This window comes from Schistocerca americana, chromosome X (genome assembly GCF_021461395.2).
Source record: "Schistocerca americana isolate TAMUIC-IGC-003095 chromosome X, iqSchAmer2.1, whole genome shotgun sequence".
NCBI classification, from domain to species: domain Eukaryota; kingdom Metazoa; phylum Arthropoda; class Insecta; order Orthoptera; family Acrididae; genus Schistocerca; species Schistocerca americana.
In genome coordinates, this window is record NC_060130.1 from 194,557,681 (window position 1) to 194,580,823 (window position 23,143).

General features: G+C 42.4%; 1 protein-coding gene across 1 annotated transcript in view; it reads right to left on the minus strand.

Annotated features, from left to right (window-relative positions):
• Positions 1 to 23,143, minus strand: part of LOC124555906 (unconventional myosin-Va-like) — a 74,063-nt gene that overhangs the window by 9,725 nt on the left and 41,195 nt on the right. Inside the window, exon 8 of the mRNA XM_047129964.1 lies at positions 11,783 to 11,905. Within this exon, the coding sequence (XP_046985920.1) occupies positions 11,783 to 11,905 (123 nt within the window). The remainder of the gene's footprint in view (positions 1 to 11,782; positions 11,906 to 23,143) is intronic.

Consider the following 23,143-nt stretch of genomic DNA (forward strand, 5'->3'; position numbering starts at 1 on the left):
GTGTCGCTAATAAAATCCCACAGTGGCGCACAGGGTGAGTAAATGCAATGTTGAAGGCACTGCTTAACCACAAACCACACTCCCATAGTCAATTCAGGTTTGGACAAGGGCTCTGTAGAGCTGCAGCAGTGTAGAGCAATCTGCACCCAAATTGATGTTGCTCAGGCAACGGAGGGCATTGAGATGCTGCCAGCACTTCTGCTTAAAGCTGACAAAGATGAGGGAGCCAAGTCAATCAAGCGTTGAAAAAGGTCCTAGGAATTGATATGTGTCTACTACAGTGAGTGAATCATCATTAAGGTAAAGTGCGGGTTCAGGATAAACAGTACGACGCCGACAGAAGTGCATGAAACACGACTTTGTTGCTGAAAACTGGAAGCCATGGGCTAGAGCCCATGACTGTGCCTTGTGGATGGCTCCCTGTATGCGCCGCTCGGCAACAACAGTACTTTTGCAGCAGTACGAAATGCAGAAGTCGTCTGCAAAAAGAGAAGGTGAGACAGAGGGCTCGACATCGCCACTAAAAATAGAGACACACTCAATACAGAGCCCTGAGGGACTCCATTCTCCTGGATATGGATGGAACTATTGAGAGGCACCAACTTGGACATGGAAAGTACGGAGCGACAGGAAGTTTTGGATAAAAAACAGGAGTGGTCCATGGAGACCCCACTCATACAATGTGGCAAGGATATGATGTCGCCAAGTTGTGTCTTATGCTTTATGTAAGTCAAAAAAGACGGCAATCAGGTGTTGCTGTCTAGAAAAGGCCGTTCAGATGGCAGAATCTATGGACACAAGATTATCAGTGGTAGAGCGACCCTGGCGAAAGCCGCCCTGACATGGAGCCAGCAAGCCATGTGACTCGAGGACCCAGCCCAAACGCCGACATACCAGACATGCCAGCAGCTTACAAACAACGTTGGTGAGGCTGATGGGCCGATAGCTATCCACATCGAGCGGGTTTTTACCGGTTTTGAGTACCGGAATGATGGTGCTCTTCCGCCATTGCAATGGAAAGATGCCATAGCACCAGAGCTGGTTGAAGATGACGAGAAGATGTCACTTTTCGTCAGATCAGAGATGTTTAATTATCTGGCTGTGGATGTGATTAGGCCCAGGAGCTGTATCATGGCAATGCACAAGGGCACTGAGGCACTCCCACTCTGTAAATGGGGCATTATAGGATTCACTGCAGCATGTAGTGAATGAGAGAACATTCTCTTCCAGCCGCTGTTTAAGTGTGCGAAAGGCTGCAGGGTAATTCTCCGACGCAAAGCGCAGGGCAAAGTGCAGGGCAAAGCGCTCAGCAATTGCCTTTGCGTCGGTACATAACTCACCATTTATGGTAACACCAGGGACAGCTGTTGGGGCCTGGTACCTGAAAAGACGTTTGATCTTTGCCCAGACTTGCGAAGGTGCCATGTGGCACCCAGTGGTGGAGACTTATCTCTCCCAACACTCCTTCTTCCGTTGTTTGATAAGGTAGTGAACACGGGCACGGAGCCGTTTAAAAGGTATGAGGTGCTCCAGGGAAGGGTGCCGCTTATGCTGCTGTAGAACTCGCTGACGCTCCTAAATTGCTTCAGCGACTTCCGGTGACCACCAAGCGACTCCCTTATGCCTCAGGCTGCCTGAAGAGTGAGGGATCGCGTTTTCTGCTGCAGAAACAATTGTGCTAGTCACCTGCTCAACCATCACATCGATGTTACCATGTGGGGGAGCTTCAGTGGTGATGGCAGAGCTGAAAGTTCCCCAGTCCACCTTTTTCAAAGCCCATCTGGGCAGGCGTCCTTGTGCCTGACGCTGGGGCAGTGACAGGAAGATGGGGAAGTGGTCACTATCACACAGGTAGCCATGTGCTATTCAGTGGATAGATAGGAGAAGTCCTGTGGTGCAAATTGATAAATCAATGGCTGAGTAACTACCATGAGCCACACTGAAATGTGTGGCGGCCCCATTATTTAAGAGGCAGATGCTGAATTGCGACAGTAAAGTTTCGACATCTCTGCCTCAGCCAGTAAGCATGGTACCACCCCGCAAGGGGTTATGGACATTAAAATCTGCCAGAAGTAGGAAAGGTTTAGGGAGTTGATCAATTAGTGCAGCTAATACATTCAGGGGCACTGCACCATCCATACATTGCAGACAGTTATTTCCTGCGTTGTCGTCATTCTGACAACCACAGCTTCAAGAGGGGTTTGAAGGGGCACATGTTCACTACAGACTGAGTTTAGGACATAAACACAAACTCCACCTGACACACTATTATCGTTGTTATGGTTCCTGTAATATCCCTTATAGCCGCAGAGGGCAGGGGTTCGCATTGCTGGGAACCTGGTTTCGTGGAGTGTAAAGCAGATAGCAGGTGTAAAGCTTAACAGTTGCCGTAGCTCAGCCAGGCAGTGGAAAAACAAGCCGTAGTTCGACTTGAGGATGACATCATGGGACTGGGAAGACATGGAACATTCAATGATGCAGTTTAAGCCTCAGAGTCACCTGCTGCCTCCGATTTATTGCCTGAGCAGTCTATATCCATTGTGTCTGAGGGTCTGGTGAGATCTAGGTCCTCAGCAGACGCCAGAATCTCCACCTCATCATCAGATGCAGAGCTTGTAGGTAGCAGTGGTGTGGGTGCCACTGCAATTTCCTTCGTCTTAGGGGTTTTCTTTTGGGATTTCTCTCGCTGCTCCTTGTGTTTCCTGGCTGGGAGGACTTCACTGGCTCAGTCTCCGGGACTGATGATGAGCGTGAAGCCCTACGACCAGCTGCTTTTGGGCTCTTCAGCCACTGGCGGGCATCATCTTTCCCACTAGAAGAAACCTGGGAAGGGAGTGATCCAAGGGACCCCTTCCTAGCCAGAGAAGCTGAAGAAGACTTATGCTTCTCTGGCTTAGAAGTGGGGACGGACGTTCCCGATGGTTGGTGGAGTGTTGCTCCGAAAGTAGGTGGTGCAGGAGCATCAGGGAGGGAAATGCCCTCACCACCAAGGGGGCAGGTGTAGTCTTCTGGCTCTGAGAGGTGACTGGGGTTGGAGGAGCTGATGGTGCCAGAACTGTTGTAGCAGTGGTGTAAGATGATTTCATACACGCAGCATGCAAGCGTTCAAATTTTCTCTTAGCCTCAGTGTAGGTCAGTCTGTCCAGGGTCTTGTACTCCATGATTTTCCTTTTTTTCTGGAGAATCCTGCAGTCAGGCGAGCAAGGCGAATGGTGCTCTCTACAGTTGACACAGATGGGAGATGGGGCACACGGAGTATTGGGATGTAATGGGCGTCTGCAATCTCAGCACGTGACGCTGGAAATACAGCGGGAAGACATAAGGCCGAACTTCCAGCACTTAAAGCACCACATCGGCGGAGTGATATAGGGCTTTACATCACACCATTAGACCATCACCTTGACCTTCTTGGGCATGGTATCACCGTCAAAGGCCAAGATGAAGGCACCGGTGGCAACCTGATTATCCTTCGGACCCCAGTGGACACGCCGGACGAAATGTACACCTCGCCACTCTAAATTGGCGCGCAGCTCATCGTCGGACTGCACAAGAAGGTCTCTGTGATATGATACCCTGGACCATATGTAAGCTCTTGTGGGGCATGATGGTTGCAGAAACATCCCCCAGCTTGTCACAACCAAGTAATTCCTGTGACTGGACAGAGGATGCGGTTTTGATCAAGACTGACCCAGATCTCATTTTGGACAAGCCCTCCACCTCCACGAACTTGTCCTCTAAATGCTCAACAAAAAAGTGAGGATTCATCGTCATGAAAGATTCCCCATCAGCTCTCGAACATTCAAGGTACTGGGGTGAATAAGATCCGTCGCCATCCTTAGCCTGACGTTCCTCCCATGGTGTGGCCAGGGAGGATAACGATTCTTATTCATAATTCTGTGCGTTGAATTGAGCTTGTGATTGCTTAGAGGCTGCTAGTGTTTCACCACCAGCAAGAGATGATGGACTACTCTTCATCGCTTGTCATTCACCCTGATGCCACCAGGGACCCTCCCCACGGGCGCCACCCAGCTGCAGTAAAGGCCACCTGGCAGGATGGCCATTGCTGGGAGACCCGATGCCCCAGGAAGATAGGCATCTACCACTTGGCATATATGGGGAGTTAATGGCACAGGCATCAACAGAGCGGTCCCTGTGTGGTCATTGGCTACAACCAACAGGGTACATGGCAGCCCCACCATAACGGACTGGCTACCGTGCTGGATTTCAGGTGCCAAGAAGTCAACGCAGACATTGACACTGCGTAGTGCATGGTGGAACACGCACCCAGGAAGGTGTCCTCACCCAAGAGATGGAGAATGGGCAGGACTGCAATGCGACGACAAGAAAGTGGGCTAAAGGTCTCAATGCATGATGGACACGATGTACCTTGTAAGACACCCTTCACCAATTGGCTCGCTCTTTGGGAAAATTTTTGAGAATGGAGGTCAAACCATACAGGGGACCATCACATAAAGGCCGAAATGTGTGAAACTCTTTTTAGTCACTTCGTATGCCAGGCAGGAATACCTCAGACCTATTCTAACCCCCATACCTGAAGGGGGGGGGGGGGAGGTATACATGTTTGTTATCTTGATATGGGTCTTATATTTTGGGAAATACCATTTTGACTATCTGCATAATTTGAAAATGTATCCCAAGCCAAAACTTGTCAATGAGTAAATGAAAGTGAAATTTTCAACCTTGTCTGTTTTTCCATTGTATTGAATATTTGCTTCATTGTTCTGTCCCAGCTCATATTTATGTACATATTGACCTTGCATATTCTGTTGGCATAATCCGCTATGGCTTGTCAATGCCTCCTTGTAACAGTACTCAATCATTCCTGAAAGAACATTGCACAGCTCTGCTTCTTGTACCTCTTGAGAAGCCCCTAGTTTATCTGCTCAAACATTTATGATTTCTTAGTGCCTCTGTATATCCCACAGTAGTTTTCAGTTCTTCCACTTGATGTAATTTTGACACCAACAACAACTGAACATTGGACTAATACCCAATACCTGCTGACATCATTGGGTCCTCAACAAATACCACCACGTCCTCAGATGACCCTCCAGGAAAAGGGGGGGGGGGGGGCAATCAGCAGCTGAACTATTACTTGGTCTGGTGCCTGGAGCAATGCCATTTCCTCATCCCTAACTGCAGTTTGCCCCAATTACTGTTTTATCTGCTGACAACTGTACTAAATTTTCTTTCAAAAAATGAACTGCCTTAAGCTCCAAACTGCACCATGCGTGACTGCCATTGCAACACCTTTACTCCTCACCCACATACAATACACAAAGGCAAAGTATAAATATGCAACAGTTCACAACCTGAAAAAATAAATAAATTACAAACTACACCTTATCATTAACACTACACTCCATATACAGCCTTGCAACATGGCCATATTGTAGGACGTAAAGCAAGTTACATATATTCACTCAGCCCACACTGCAGATTTCCCGAGCAGATTACTTTGTGAATATCTAACATGCTCCATACACTGAGCCTTACCATTGTCCTGAAACTCAGACACATTATCCAGTTGCTCTGACCCAAAACAAATAACTTCAAGTTATTGTGATAGTTACTGCTAGATCCCATGTCTGTCACACACAACAAAGATAACCAATAGTTCTCTCATTCCCCCTACTGTGCTGACACTGTAGGCAGTGGTCCAGACATCGTGCTGCTTGGACAATGCACCATCTGGTGCCTATTGGAGACGCCACCAATTCTGGTGCCAATTATAGCCAAGCTTGAGATGGAGGGGCTACTACAATGTAAGGATGGCAGACAGCAAATGGTTGAGGCAAGGTAGCAGGCTGGTGAAGGTTCAGAAAGAGGTGGCTGCCAAAATTAATACTTTATTTCGCACTATTACGTTAGCACTGCATCAGTGCAAGGAGGCGACCATGCCCTCACTTCATGGGAAGAGGGCAGGTGGGTAGCAGGATGACAGCAAGCAATTGGCCAGCTGGCTGCAACCCACTCACACACAGCTATGCTGACACCTGCAGTTGGTGCTTGGCATATGACTGTCACAAGAGCCACAAACAACAGGTGTCAGTGGTGAATGAAGGCGAACAGGAATCTTGCAGAGGTAGCCAATGAGTGACCATGCCCAAGTGGCTGCTGCTTGCAGGAACCAATTGCTCCCGGGACAAGAGTCCAGCTGCTGTCCATTGTACAACAATCTGTGCAACTACAGTGACATTATTTTTCTGCCGTGGAATATGCCTCTCCAGTGTGAAAGAGCAATAGATACAGGGCACAATGAAACCTTTAGGCTGACTCAATGCAATAAATTTTATTACCCAGCTGGAATAGTGCCATCCTTTCTACACAAAAAGGGGTAAAGGGGTGGGGTAGATGGGGGTAGGGCGAGAGAAAGGGGGAGGGGGAGGGGGAGGGTGAGGGCGAGGGCGAGGGCGAGAGAAAGGGGGATGGGGAGGGTGAGGGCGAGAGAAAGGGGGAAGGGGAGGGTGAGGGCGAGAGAAAGAGGGAGGGGGAGGGCGAGAGAAAGGGGGAGGGGGAGAGGAAGGGGGAGAGTTGGGCAGATCATGTAACCATTGTGGGGGCATACCCCTCCTACTCAATAGCTGAAGTACAGGACTAGTTTCTTATGATCTTCCAAGATTCCTGCTGCAACACCTGTGAAGGCAACTTTTTAACTATAGAAGGAGAAACCACTCCGGACCACAGGAGGGCTGCCACTGAAGAGGAGACAGACTTCAAGAATACAGTCTTCAGTGTTACTCAGCAGCAGTTTTTGGTTACATGGATATGCATTTTCAGACTGCTTTTATTTTGCTGATTGCTTTGTTTCATGGTAAATATTTTTTCTTCCCGAAGGCTTATTCTTCCCCTCCCTGCTCCTGTAGAATTCTTACACATATATATCTATAGGTACTAAGGTGCTGCAAAACTTTTTTTTGTCTTTTGGTAACGATAAACTAGCACTGCATTTTAACAGCTATGGTACTGCAGACACTGTTAGACACCATATCATTCTTTCTAAATGTTGAATATTTATTAGGTACTTACCATCTGCAAAGGGTAAACAGTTAGATGGGATGGAATATGGATATATGGCATTCACAACTAAGTATATTATAAACAAAAAATAGTCTAAACCCACATAGCTAGCAAAATTTCAGCTGCCATCCTTAGGGAATTTATTGGATGTCGTATCATTCAACCATCTTACTGATCAGTGATATCACGCACAAAATACTAGATAGTGAGTAATAGTATAGGTCAGGGAGAAACTGTGGGAGATGTCACTGTCAAAACTATCGAGGTGGTCAGTCAGGAATTGGAACACTACTCTCAAAGAGCTCTCCAGGACTAATTAATTTTTATTGGACTACAAAAACATCATACTGCTGAGAGGAATTAAAATGAAGAAGGCTAATTGTGGTACCTTTGTCAGTGTAGAAAATGCAACACATTACATGGTTTATAGACGTCTAACAATTTCTCTAAAAGGTTCAGTAGTTATGAAACATTGCAAGAGCAGCAATTTGCTCTCATTTCTCCATACTTGTTTCTGAAGTTCACTTCTTTCCAGGAGTTTGGCCTGTATTCTACAAATAAAGCTGACAGGAACACATTCTTCAGATTCATCAATGGTTGTATACAGATTGAGTATTTTGATTATCTGAAAAACATGTGTAGCAGTTAGAACCATACAAAATAAAATGCAGTAATAACTACAGCAGAAATATTCATTAAATTAATAGCTGTACTACTACTACTGCTGCAACATTACATTTGTAAGGATGTCAACTTTCTCCTAACTTCAGTATCTGATAAAATGGAGACAGACAAAACTGTTCCTCAAAGAAGAATTTCAGAAGGAAGAATTAATTGTACATACAAATCGTACATAATTCAGAGACAACAGCTGATACTCATTAAGACTTCAAGCACATAAAATTCTGATGATATTCTGTCTGCAAGTATCATGTCACCATATCTGACATAACAAATGCCAACAGATTTGTGTTCTGACACTGACAATGGCAGATATCGTTAGCCATGAAAGCCCCATGCCTTTGTCGCATTTACTAATATAGATGGATGCCTGCAGTGTTGTGTATGCCACGAAGTATTTAATTTTGCCAATATGTATACCATACAACATGACTGTACGAAGACATCCTGAAAAGCAATGCCTCTGAATTTTCTACATGAAAACTCTAAGATTCTTAAATAAAACAAATATTCTTAGCAGTCTGTATCTCTATTCTCAGTATAGTCATCCTGGTAACACATTTCTCCCCGAGACGACAATTTCTTGGTACAGTCATTGCAGAATATTTGACCTGGTTGATGGACTCAGAACCTCACCTCGGCTTGTACCTCTTTTTCATTGTCAAAGTAACATACACTCCTGGAAATGGAAAAAAGAACACATTGACACCGGTGTGTCAGACCCACCATACTTGCTCCAGACACTGCGAGAGGGCTGTACAAGCAATGATCACACGCACGGCACAGCGGACACACCAGGAACCGCGGTGTTGGCCGTCGAATGGCGCTAGCTGCGCAGAATTTGTGCTCCGCCGCCGTCAGTGTCAGCCAGCTTGCCGTGGCATACGGAGCTCCATCGCAGTCTTTAACACTGGTAGCATGCCGCGACAGCGTGGACGTGAACCGTATGTGCAGTTGACAGACTTTGAGCGAGGGCGTATAGTGGGCATGCGGGAGGCCGGGTGGACGTACCACCGAATAGCTCAACACGTGGGGCGTGAGGTCTCCACAGTACATCGATGTTGTTGCCAGTGGTCGGCGGAAGGTGCACGTGCCCGTCGACCTGGGACCGGACCGCAGCGACGCACGGATGCACGCCAAGACCGTAGGATCCTACGCAGTGCCGTAGGGGACCGCACCGCCACTTCCCAGCAAATTAGGGACACTGTTGCTCCTGGGGTATCGGCGAGGACCATTCGCAACCGTCTCCATGAAGCTGGGCTACGGTCCCGCACACCGTTAGGCCGTCTTCCGCTCACGCCCCAACATCATGCAGCCCGCCTCCAGTGGTGTCGCGACAGGCGTGAATGGAGGGACGAATGGAGACGTGTCGTCTTCAGCGATGAGAGTCGCTTCTGCGTTGGTGCCAATGATGGTCGTATGCGTGTTCGGCGCCGTGCAGGTGAGCGCCACAATCAGGACTGCGTACGACCGAGGCACACAGGGCCAATACCCAGCATCATGGTGTGGGGAGCGATCTCCTACACTGGCCGTACACCACTGGTGATCGTCGAGGGGACACTGAATAGTGCACGGTACATCCAAACCGTCATCGAACCCATCGTTCTACCATTCCTAGACCGGCAAGGGAACTTGCTGTTCCAACAGGACAATGCACGTCCGCATGTATCCCGTGCCACCCAACGTGCTCTAGAAGGTGTAAGTCAACTACCCTGGCCAGCAAGATCTCCGGATCTTTCCCCCATTGAGCATGTTTGGGACTGGATGAAGCGTCGTCTCACGTGGTCTGCACGTCCAGCATGAACGCTGGTCCAACTGAGGCGCCAGGTGGAAATGGCATGGCAAGCCGTTCCACAGGACTACATCCAGCATCTCTACAATCGTCTCCATGGGAGAATAGCAGCCTGCATTGCTGCGAAAGGTGGATATACACTGTACTAGTGCCGACATTGTGCATGCTCTGTTGCCTGTGTCTATGTGCCTGTGGTTCTGTCAGTGTGATCATGTGATGTATCTGACCCCAGGAATGTGTCAATAAAGTTTCCCCTTCCTGGGACAATGAATTCACGGTGTTCTTATTTCAATTTCCAGGAGTGTATTTTAAGGTGTTCTTTAAGTTTTGGAAAAATGAAAACTTGATTGTGCCAAGTTGGAATTGTATGGAGGATGATGATGACAGTGAACCAAAGGTGGGCGATTGTTTCAGATGTCACAATGCTAATTTGTGATGTACCTTTGTCATACTAAAGGAGCAGCATGTGTGGACAAACTCTTCTAACCCAGAATCTGATTTTAGCATGCTGTTTCTAATCCAGTGACATAATTACATTACTCACCACCATGTTACATGCTACAATTCAGAGACCTCTCATGGCAGAGGGCTGCAAATGTATAGAAATGAAGAATAAATATGTAGAATGTTAATAACATGTGCTTTATTTAAAATGCATTAAGAATTTATGTATAAAAAACTTGGAGGCCTAACTTTTCAGCACACCCTTGTACATGCTCCCACGCAGGGCATTAGGAGCAGATAGAGGGCAAAATACTCAGAGATCTAACAGACTTAAAAGAAAAATATCAAGAGGGTTACATCTGAAAAAAAAAGTTTATTGTAGCAGTAAGTCTGGTAGCAGATGCATAATATTTGTCTCTAAAGGAGTTGCAGAGAATTTAAGGAGTTTCCGTTCCCAACAAATTGCAACTCGCTGGAACTTGGACAAGGCAACCATGGCAGGAGAAAGATATGGATGCAAAGTATGAGGACATACCTAACCACACCACAGTTAGCTTGATTGGTAACTTCTTGTTAATTACTTTCACATTTGTGAGCAAGCTTTTCCTTTTGCCAAAGTGATAGGGAAAGAAGTGTAATATCTGAAAGATTTAAAATGTTTATCAGAGCTAGCATTCCTGGCAGACATGAAAATACATCTGAACAATTTAAAATGTTACTGCAGTGGATGGAAAATTAAATGGTTGACGTGCAAAACAAAATCTGAATGTTCTTGGAAAACCTATGTTTGAGACACAAATGAGAAACTGCAATTTAACATTTTTGGGTCACCTGGCTTCTTTAAGATTACTAGTTTTACTGATTACCAAGTCAAGAAAACCAGTTAAGCATGTCTTTAAAAAGGGACTGCAGGAGCTCAATATTTTGGAAATGGAAATTAAATTATTCAACAATCCTTTCCTGGTTTCATTCCATGGTCTGTCACCATTACCAAAGTTAAAATATGTGAATCTAGTATTTCTAACTTCAATGAAAGAAAGATACCACAGCACACTGACTTTGTCCTAGTGGGATTTTTCATTACAGCAAAAATGTTTCACAACCTATACAAAAATATGGTCATGATCATGTGCATGTTTGGGTATATATATACTAATGTTATCACTTTTTTTGTCCATAGCAAGAGTAAAAAGCAAAGAAGGGAGTTTTCTTTATGATGTTACAATGAATCTTCCACAGTAACACTGCAAACACTTTGACTCTCAATATTTCCTCTTAATATGGAAAAATCTCAAACTTCAGAAGCCTAATGAACATATTACATACTATTAATAGAGTTCCTTATTATTTATTTCCTTTGCTTCCTGCATTTTTTAGTTAATGTAACATTCCAAATTTGTTGTTGGCCATAACATAATGTGCACCATTTATAGTTGTCAGATTACAAGGTGCTGCCGTGCAGGCTAATTCAATTCCTCACTGACACCAACACTGGTTGGAGCAATCCACAAATTATTACAAGCACATAAGTTGGAACAACCTGTTCTAGCTGCAGAGAATTACATCATCAGTTGCTGTATAATATACATATGAAGCACCAAGAAATGCTAATTACTTTAATGAAAAAACAACTGTAGCTCACAAGTCTTTATAAATATGTTTCTTCCTAACCCATATGGTATATAAACCAGTCTTTAACATGAGTGGATGCATTACTATGTAAGAACCATCACAATGGGCAATCTAATCATGTGCAAAATTTAATAAATCAGTTATAACTGACACCAATTTGAAACAATGATACAGTTAATTTTGAATACATACCTGCAACATTGAAAGTTTATCACACATATTGCATACATGCTGAACATCTTCATCCAGCTTACGAGCCTGTAGCAAGTGGGCAGCCTGAATTATGGGCTGTAATGTGGTTGGCACATCAGTACACTGGAACAAATGTGATAATTAACCATTTAAAACACTGAATTTTGCTGCATTTAAAATTATTAAGAGAACACCAAGTACTATGTTTTGGTCTGTATTGAACAGCAGAATTGAATAGACATCCACAAAAGAAATCTCAATTCTTCAGTTTACCAAATGTGGGCACTGATATAATCAAGTTATGTGTCATAAGTGGACTTCTGCTGGTGATCATCTGAAGTACTATTTTATGTAAAAACTAGTGGAATACTGGTAAAAAAGATCTATGTAGATTCCCATTTCCTTTCAAATTTTAATGCTCTGTTGATAGTACAGCCAGGAAAGGGAGGAACACTTGTGATAATGTGAAAGGGTCAAAAAAGAAATCAGTGGTGAGGAGTAGAAAATTTAGGACTGGTCCTGTATGAAATTCCATGAACAAACACAGATGAATGATTTTAGTGTCACATGGACATCTTTGATTATTATTCACAAAAAAGGGGAGCACTCTACAACACAAATGTAGAGTGGGGTTCCTACAAATGATAGCTTTTCTCCTATAAAACTCTATTCCATGCAGGAGCGCACAGATCCACTTCACTGCATTATTAAATCACTTAACTCAGTCACAAATGGGAAACTGGGATGGCTGGTGCAGTTATTCCTACTCACTGAAATGAATGGCTACAGATGACAGTGATAGACCTCCAATATGTTAGAAATATCAATAAACTGCCAAAACAATACTGATATTCATACATTGCTACTGTACCACTGATATTTTTCTCACTATACTGGCCTTTCATAATTATATTTGATACACATTTTTACTGGATACTGAATTAAATAATCACTGTTTTTCAGGTATCCCTGTTAGAGGGACTCGGTAAAATGAAGACTCATTAAGTACTGTTAATACCAGATTGATATGACACATAATAAAGAAGATTAGAGATTGTTACATTCATAAAATGACCAGTAAATATCAATGTGCAAAGCATGGTGTGCTCTGAAACATTTGTGCTTGCATCAGTGTTGTACTCTGTTGTTGGATCTTTCTTAATCTGTGTTACAGAGCAGACAAACTTTCAATCTCCATGTCCTTTGGTGGGGTGCAGACGTCCAACAATGTCACCTACTCATACTTTCACTGCCCTTCAACCACTTTCCATGGATACTGAAAACAGTAGCACACAAAGAGCTAACCAACTTAGGTTTCAAGTCATGATAACTGCCATTTGTAGTAGTAGTATTAGTAGTAGTAATAGCAGCAGCAGCAGCAGCAGCAGCAGCAGATTTATTCATCCGTAGATCTCTTATTACAAGGATATTGGACATGTAAAAGTATTTACAAGTTTAGAACAATTTAAAATAAGCTAATTAGTAGACACACACATTTCCAGACTTCTAGTTAGAGACAACCATTAGATTTACTCCTGGTATAGAAAACTTTTTTTTACAAATAATTTGTTAAATAATGTGATGCCACACTGTTCAGTCACATCTCACTATCAGTCACTGCACATGGGCCGTTTTCTGTACCGCAACTTCCCATTTGCTATCCTGAAAAACTGAATCAGCATTCCTCCATAAAGAGCGAGATATTGAGCTCAGAAAGAGGAAGAGACGTTACTATTGTGCCATGCATAGCTTGGGGATAAGTATTTCTAGAAAGGAAAAGAGAAGGAAAAAAACTAAGTGAAGGTGTTATGTGGAATGTGGAATGTTGTATGGTGTATGTTTTATTACCATCATCATCATCATCATCATCATCTATTTATTTATTTGTATAACTTTTTTTTACCAAACCCCTACTCTATTTTAGCTAAGTAATCCTTCAATGTATAAAATATATTGTATAACAGGCACTTTTTAGCTGTCTTTTTAAAGAAGTGTATTTCTGCAATTTCTTTAATCTCTTTTGGTAATTTATTGTACAGTTTTATTCCTTGGTAGAAAGTGCTGTTTTGAGTTTTATGTTTCTTTTCTTGGTAAATGTAAGTTGAGTCTATCTCTTGTTGCATGGCCATGGACAGGGCTGTTTGTGCAGTAATTATGAATGTTATTTTTGATGTGTACAATTGACTGGTAAATGAATTCACAAGGAGCAGTTAAAATCCACAGTATTATGAACAGAACTTTACAAGTTTGAAAATTGTGTTCATATTTTGTGCATTTGTTCCCCAAAAAAGAATGCCATAGCTAATCATTGAGTGTACATATGAATAATATGTAACTAAATGACACTGCATGTTACACACTGATGATAGGATTCTAAGGGCTGATGACATTCTGTTTGCATGTACCTTTGTGTGTTCACACCACTTCAACTGAGAATCAATAGTCATTCCTAAAAATTTTGCATTTATTACACAGTCTATAGAGGTAAAATCTACATTTAACATGGTCATTTTTCCTCTTCAAACTGAAATTCATGGCATTAGTTTTCTTCATGTTAAATGTCACTTTATTGCTTATTGACCAATCATAAACTTCCTTGAGAGTTTCATTTGCTTTGTTGGCAAGGAGTTCACTTGTTTTCTCCACGACTATAATATTGCTGTCATCAGCGAAGACCATTTTTTCACCACGAGTAACACAAGTGGAAAAGTCATTGATGTGCTACCTTGTGGAACCACTATATTAGTGTATTTTGGTTCTGATAAGAGTTTTACTAAATGTTTAGTTCTATTTGAAGTATGTGTTCTCTATTCTTTGTGCCCTACCTGCTTCATATGATGGAAACCAGTCATTAGCTACTCCTCTTATTCCTAATGCTTCTAATTTATTTAATAGAATCTTGTGGTTGACTGTATCAAACGCCTTAGAAAGATCCAAAAATATGCCTGTGACATACTCATCTTTATCAAGAGCATCAAGTACAACTTTTGTGAATTCTTCTATCGCTGACTTCGTATTTTTGCCACTTTGTAAACCAAACTGTGATTCGCTTAAAAGATTGTATTTATTTAGTGCAACATTATTTGCGGGTGTTATATTTGTTTTGGGGAATTTTTGCTGTAACTTGTTGGCAATACTTGAAAAATGCTCATTTATATAGTTTTCTAAGCATTGTGGATCATTTATTACCTTATCCCGCTCCCTTCGCAGTATGTTATTCTGCATTTGTTTGCCTCTCTCCATTTCCTTTTTTAATAACATCCAAGACTGTTTTGCTTTTATTCTCTGCATTATATATTATTTTATCATTAAATGACTTTTCTGCAGAAATCAGCACATTCCTGTAGGATCTTTTTGTATCTATGATAGAAATTTAAGAATTCTGGATCATTGCAAATCTTTTTGTTGGAACTGAGTTGTTTAAGTGTTTGGGAGGACTTCCTAATACCTGCTGTTATCCATCTGTTTTTGTGAGATGTTCATACAGACATGCATACTTTTGGAAATGCCTTTTCAAAGTTAAATTCAAACAATGTGGAGAATTTAGAGAATTTCATATTCACATTGGTTTCCTTCTGATAGATGTCATTTGTAGACTTGGAGTTTAGGGAATGATTCGATGCCTGATTTTACTACTGTTATTTGACAGAGATTGTCTGATAGTTTGAGATCTTTTACAGCTAAATCACATTTTTCCCTGTCCATATTTGTGGCCACATGGTCAATTACTGATGCAGTCATTGTAGTAACCCTTGTTGCACTATTGACCAATAGGGACATGCCAAAACTCTGAAGGATGTTTATGAAGGTGCTGCTGGATTCATCTATGATATTAGTGTTGATGTTAATGTCCCCACACAGAATTACGTTGACCTTTGCACTTCAGACTACTTCTAGAACTTCTGTTAATTTATTGAAAAAAATGTCCACACTACTACTGGGAGATCTATACTCACACAAAAGGATTAATTTCTTGGTGATATCAAGCCCTGTTAATTCAGTAGCTGATATTTCAAAGTGTTTGTCTTCACTTACTGTACTGAGGTCATGTCTTCATTTGAACTGTATTCCTTTTCTAATATAAATGCATTATCCTCCACCCCTTGAAGTAGTTGCCATTTCATACAATGATAATACTACATATTCGATTTCTATGTCTCTACACCAGTGCTCAGTAATACAAACTACTGTGCAGTTCAAAGATTGGAGCTCAACTTCTAATAGTTGTATTTTAATTTTTATTGATTGCATGTTTTGATGGAGGATTGTTAAGTCTGTGAAATGCCCCATGTTACTCTTTCCAATGGTTTATTTTTCTTTGCGACATCTGGTATGTGTGAAATTTGAAGTGTTAAAATATGTCTTGTGAGTTATTGTTTCAGTATTTTTTAAACTGCTCGAGATAATCTCTATGAGGGGAACCTGGTGTCTGGATTTATCCTAAAAAAGACCTACTTTTCCTACCTATGACATCAGTTATTTGACCATGTGTTGCCCAAGATCCACTCCCTATACTTTCATGAATCAGCTGTATCAATCTTCCCTTCCCAGTCCTGTTTAGGTGCAGGCCATGCCTAGTGAAACCCCATCTGTTGATAATCCCGATGGGCAGCAGAGAAACATGAGCAAAGTTGGTTGTCCTCAGAGCCATCCTTAACCCCACATTGATTCACCTCACAGCTCCATCAAGGTGTGGTTGATCATGAACCAGGAACAGCTCAACAAAGTGTACGTTGGTGCCATGAGTCAGGGAAGCTATCTTGTCCGTGTCACCACCTATGTCATATGCCCCATCCCTGTCCAATCTGTTTCCCATCCCACCCACTATCACTACATGGTCCTCTTCCGTGAAATCCTTACATAAAGACCCTAGGTCCTCTATCAAATGACTTAGCCCTGCATTTGGCTTGAATATACTGGTGGCCTGGTACGTTGCCCCTAAACTTTCCTTTAACTGAGGACCTACACCTCAACCATGGCTACTACCTAGCAGCAGCACTTTCTTCTTCCTAACACTTTGTACATTCCTAGACTTCTTGGCCATGGTTGAAGTGTGCTGCATATTTCCTGCTCCTCATTCTACCTGAGGCTCTTCTCCATGTAACTCTGGTAGTGGTAGATGCCTGTTTTTCCTGTTGACGATAAAACTGTCAGATAATGTTCTCTTTCTTCCTATCCTCCTACCAGCTGCCACTTCCCAGCCACCCTCCTCCCCCTATCTCCCTTGATCCTTATGAATTCCTTCCTTGCTCCCTCCGACTGTGTCTGAAGGGCATAGATTTTCCTTTCCTGTTCCCCAATCAAAATGTTCCTACTGCATACTCTGCAGTTCCAGGAGAGAGCCTCTTCTGTTCTCCCAAAATTCTCCCCATTTCTATGTTTGCTGTTTACTTGTACATGAATAAACAAACATTGTTCTTTGGGCCGCACTATTGTTTATGTCTAACATTATGACACAATTGGTGTTGAGTGTGGTGTTCACTTCATCATGCTCAGTGTATTTGGTTTTTCTGTCAGTTCTCATGTCCATGCAAGCAGTGCTGAAATCTCTCCTTTAGGAAAAGGAGGCCCTTTCAGTTGCTACCACAAATTTGTCAGACACACTGACTGTGTAGGTAGGCTTCTATGTTGTCAGCATAACCACTACCCTTTCCCCATTATGGTGTTGGGTCTGAAGACAATTGGCTTATGAGAAGTGGCTTAGGTAACACCACTTTGTTTTTGGTGTCACCAGTGCAATCATGCTTAAGGCTTTGTTCACTTCTTGGATTTCCCCTCAAATTTACCATTTGTTGTTCCATCTTGTCCCACTCCAGGAACCATCATCACTTTCATTTGATTAAACGTGTAAGTGTGTAATTTCTCCAGTTATCACCAAAAGTGCATGCATGTAATTGCAGCACATGCTGAGTTCTATTGTTGACATAAATAGCCCCATCAGTCCTATGGCCTCAGTTGCAAATATCAGTTTGTTACTGATGCTTGTCAGGATTCACATGCTGAGTCTATGGTCTGTGTTGCCACCATTCGATTGGCTCCAGAATGGAGGGGCATCAACACAGACTACAGTCTGATAATCTATTTTTGGCTGAAGTGTTGAATATTAGTCAATCTTTTGAGGCATCTCATGCTGTTGGTGATTAGACTGAGGCTTGGTATGATGTCACCACAGCAACTTCTGTTCCTGGTTGTTTGACATCAGTTAGTTCTTGGGGGAAGAAGGAGGGGAGGGTGGAGTATACCAATCAGATTCCTTTCAGAGTATGCGCTTTTCTTAGCAATTGTATACAACCACTCACTTGACAAAAGGTCTGTTCCTAAAGACTGGAAATAAGCACAGGTCACACCAATATTCAAGAAAGGAAATAGGAGTAACCCACTGAACTACAGACCCATATCACTGACCTCAATTTGCAGTAGGATTTTGGAGCATATACTGTACTCTAACATTATGAATCACCTTTAAGAAAATGACTTATTGATACACAACCAACACGGATTCAGAAATTATCTTTTTTGTGCAATGCAGCTAGCTCTTTATTCCCATGAAGTAATGAGGGCTGTTGACAAGGGATCTCAGATCAATTCCATATTCCTAGATTTCCACAAGGCTTTTGATAATGTTCCTCACAAGTGACTATTAATCAAATTGCGTGCATATGGAGTATTGTCTCAGTGGTGTGACTGGATTCACGATTTACTCTCAAAGAGGTCACAGTTCGTAGTGATAGACAGTAAATCATCAAGTAGAACAGAAGTTATATCTGGTGTTCCACAAGGTAGTGTCATAGGCCCTCTGCTGTCCCTGATGTACATAAATTATCTAGGTGATAATCTGAGCAGCCCCCTTAGACTGTTTGCAGATGATGCTGTAATTTACTGTCTATTAAAATCATCAGACGATCAATTCCAATTACAAAATGATCTAGAGAGAATTTCTGTATGGTGGAAAAAGTGGCAATTGGCACCAAACAAAGAAAATTGTGAGGTCATCCACATGGGTACTAAAAGAAATACAGTAAACTTTGGGTATATGATAAATCGCACAAATCTAAAGCCTGTCAATTCAACTAAATACCTAGGAATTACAAGTATGAGTAACTTAAATTGGAAAGACCACATAGATAATATTTTTGGGGAAGGCGAAACAAAGACTGCGCTTTGTTGGCAGAATACTTAGAAGATGCGACAAACCAACTAAAGAGACAGCCTACATTACACTTGTTCATCCTCTGCTGGAATATTGCTGTGCAGTGTGGGATCCTTACCACGTGGCATTGACGGAGGACATCGAAAAAGTGCAGGAAAGGGCAGCTTGTTTCGTGTTATTGCATAATAGGGGTGAGAGTGTCACCTGACATGATACGTGAGTTGGGGTGGCAGTCACTGAAACAAAGGCAGTTTTCTTTATGGCAAGATCTATTTATGAAAGTTCAATCACCAACTTTCTCTTCTGAATGCGAAAATATTTTGTTGACAACCACCTATGTAGAGAGGAATGATCATCATATTAAAATAAGAGAAATCAGAGCTCGAATGGAAAGATTTAGGTGTTCTTGTTTCTGATGCACCCTTTGAGAGTGGAATGGTAGAAAAGTAGTATGAAAATGGTTCAATGAACCCTCTGCCAGGCACTTAAGTGTGAATTGCATAGTAACCATGTAGATGTAGATGGCAAGTTGCCCAGTGCCTAGGGCACATAGCCTTGACATGCTACATGAAACAGTGTGGGAGAGATGGGTGAGGTGGTTGGTTGTCATTTGTCACTGTCGATGAGGGTGCAGAAGCTGCGTGCACTGTATATAATATTTTGCATGCGTCATTCCAAGCCCTCTTCTGCAGGTGTTAATTGTGTATCTCCAATGCTTATGACTTTTAACAAATTGTTTATTGAAGTGTGAGTAATAGACAAAGAGTTCAGGCAACAAGTGGACACACATATGCAGCTCTGACATTGCTGAACTTGTGAACCTATGTCAATTTGGTATGTTTGGCATTGTGTCTGTGTACTTAACATCTGGCGAGTTACAACTGAACAATGTATTCCAGCTTTGGGGCAATTTACAGCTTGCACTGTGTATAAATCTGTGGTTCATTCCTCAACTCTTCTGGTAGTGGATGATGCTGGTGCCAACAATTTATTTGGTCTGGATGCTTTCCATGTTTCTGGTTTTTTATTGCAGGTGCAGTGCACCTTGCTTCTGATGAGGTCCCTTTAGCTGCAGTTAGATTCGCAGATTCTGAGTTCACATTTTTTTATGTTTTAGGTTGTGCCACTAATTTTGCAGCCCACATTACCTTGAAACCTACTGTGCAGCCACATTTTTACATGTGTGCCCTATTCCTGTAGCTTCGAACAAACAAATGAAATCAGAATTGTATAGGCTGATGATTTTGGGGTCTTACAGCCTATTACAACAAATATGTGGCCTACCCTAACTGTCTGCTAAAAAATCAAATGGTGAGTAGCGCCTCTGCAGTGACTATAAAGTTTCCGATAACACTCACACTATTATTGACACTCACCCTTTGCCCCATCAGGATGAGTTGTTGGTCAGACTTATAGGAGGCTAGTTATTTGCTAAAACTGAATTATCTGAAACCTATTTACAGGTTGCATTGGATGAGGATCCAAAAAGGCTCCTTGTGACTGGGATGCCCTTTGGGATATACCAAAATCAGTGCCTCCCATTTGGTGTGGCTGGCACACCTGTGATTTTTTCAGCATTTTTGGAACAATTGATGATGTCTGTTCTGGCATGCATCAACTATCCTGATGATATTGTCATGATGGGTGCATCCAAGGAAGAGCATTTATGCAGCTTATGCTACTTGGTCACGGCCTTACATACTGCACCCATCAATTGTGTATTTGGGGTTTGAGTTCTCTCAGGATAACATAAAGCAGGGTTGATCAAGATTTCAGCTCCCAGGCCATGCCCAGACACGAGGGCCAAAGTGCTCAGCCTCCCTTCATGTTTCCCCTATTGCCATGATACACTGTCTCAGTGCAAGGTGGGAGAAGAGGGAAAACGGAACACACCTCATTTAAATGGCAGTGCAAGCACACTGCATACTACGTGGTTTTATATTTCACATTTACCAACAACATGGCTAACAAAAAACAAATTTTCGGTATTATTTAATTATTTTTGGCTCATTGAAGACATAATTTTTATCTGGTAGCAACTGTTGGTATATGGACAGATGCAGACAATTTCACAGTTTTGCACTCAAGTTGCCACATAATTGTGATTTATTTAGTTTCATAGTCAAAAAAATGTTTTTCACACAAATATGATGATTGAAGCATTGTAGCACTTTTGTAATCTCATTATGATGACTTTGAAACTCTACCTGGTGAGATATAGACATTCTGGACAGTTTTAATGCAGAAAGATTTGTAATGAAAACTAGAATTACAAGGCAGTTCAATCAATTGCATCTGTATAAGATTAGGGGCACTTTCAACTGAAACAAAGGGTCTAAGAAATAGATGTACAATTGACAGTGCCCTCAAAATCTTTATAAAACTATCCTTGTAATTCTTGCAAGGCCACAATGGATTCCTCTAACTTTGTATTTTCTTCAATGCTAGTCAGCTTATGGAACTGGACTGTCTTTGCCGGAATGTATCCCTTCTACAACATGATTTTCTTTTCAAATGCATCCACATAAAATCAGAAAGAAGTGTGGATAGTGTGCAGTCGAGTCTACTTCAAATGCAAAGTCTGTACTCCATTGTGGATGTTCAAATTTTCATTCCTGCTCTCCTTTTTCCTTCATAAATTCAATAATAGTGACTTTTAAGTCAAGAAATCATTCCAGGCATGCCCCTTGACTTAATGAATGTACTTTCAGTAATATATGAAATCTGTGCACCCTTTGTTCAGGCCGGCCGAGGTGGCCGTGTGGTTCTAGGCGCTGCAGTTCGGAACCGCGGGACTGCTACGGTCGCAGGTTCAAATCCTGCCTCAGGCATGGATGTGTGTGATGTCCTTAGGTTAGTTAGGTTTAAGTAGTTCTAAGTTCTAGGGGACTGATGACCTAAGATGTTAAGTCCCATAGTGCTCAGAGCCATTTGCACCCTTTGTTCGGTTCTATTGAAATCTATTGCAACTGACAATGGAATAATGTGTGTGACTTCAGAAATTTTACTGGTCATACCAGCAATTTCTTTAGGCACTCCTGGCCAATGAATCCCATCTGTATCATCACAGTTTTTTGCTCTTTCATTGTCAACTAAACCTTCAAATTCTTGTTGCATAGTATTGTAATTTCATTTCATAGCAAATATACAGTACCTGTCAGTTATGCGAACTGAGAATTCTCATCCCTCTCTTCTGTCATTCCTATTCACTTTAAAGGATTGCAGTGATAGATTGCAAGACTGCCTCTTTTTGTAAAACAACCAGTGGACCTTTGAACATCCTTCCATACCATCAACAAACAGCAAAGGTTAAACAGCACTGACAGTGCAATTCTGCCAAACTCAGAACTGAAAAATGCTGCACCACACTAGTAAATGAAATGTCACAACATTCCCTGTATGTCCAAGGAGGACTGAGCAAAGCCAAGTGACAGGCTGGGCCTTGTCGTGCCCGCAGTCCACACCCGTTGCATGCGTGAAGTTTGGCACAATGTGGCTGGCCCTGTTGTAAAGCCTTCATGTCATCATGTTGCTGTCACAGCTCTTTGCCTCACCCTTCCAATGTCAAAGAACACCCAACTGCTTTTAGGGAAAATTGCTTACTACCATAAATTCATTCTGGCTGTGCGCACAGCGGACCATCCCCTCCACAAATTTCACCACAAGGACATTTCTTTTCACTGAACATCGGCCTGGCAGCATGCATTAATGCTTCTGAAATGTATGCTGCATTCTTCTCCTGGCATCCTGGCCACCAAATGGTCTTGGCTACAGGCTCCTCTAAGTATGGCCTGATGGTCGTGAGGATGGTTCTTAATGTCTGATAGTTGACATGTCAAAAATGCTCAATTCCACTCAGCAGCACTACTGCCTAGTTGAGGAGGAGGCATTGCTATCATCTATACCCTCAAAAAGTTTGATGTATTCTTGTATGGATCTAAGTTCCACCTCATTACTTACCACAAGCCCATGGTTCTGTTGTTTAGTCCTTCTGCTTTGTACTTTGACAAAGCAGCAGATTGCCTCCAGTGTGGGGCCTTGTTTCTGTCTCACTACAACTATGAAATACATTTTTGGCCTACTGCACAGCATGTCAATGTCAATGCACTGTCCCTGATTCTGACAGGGCCATACCCTACTTTTGATCAGGAAGAGTGCCTTTGTTTTCATTTAGATGTTGAGGCATAATGTATAGTGGAAGGGTTTCCTAT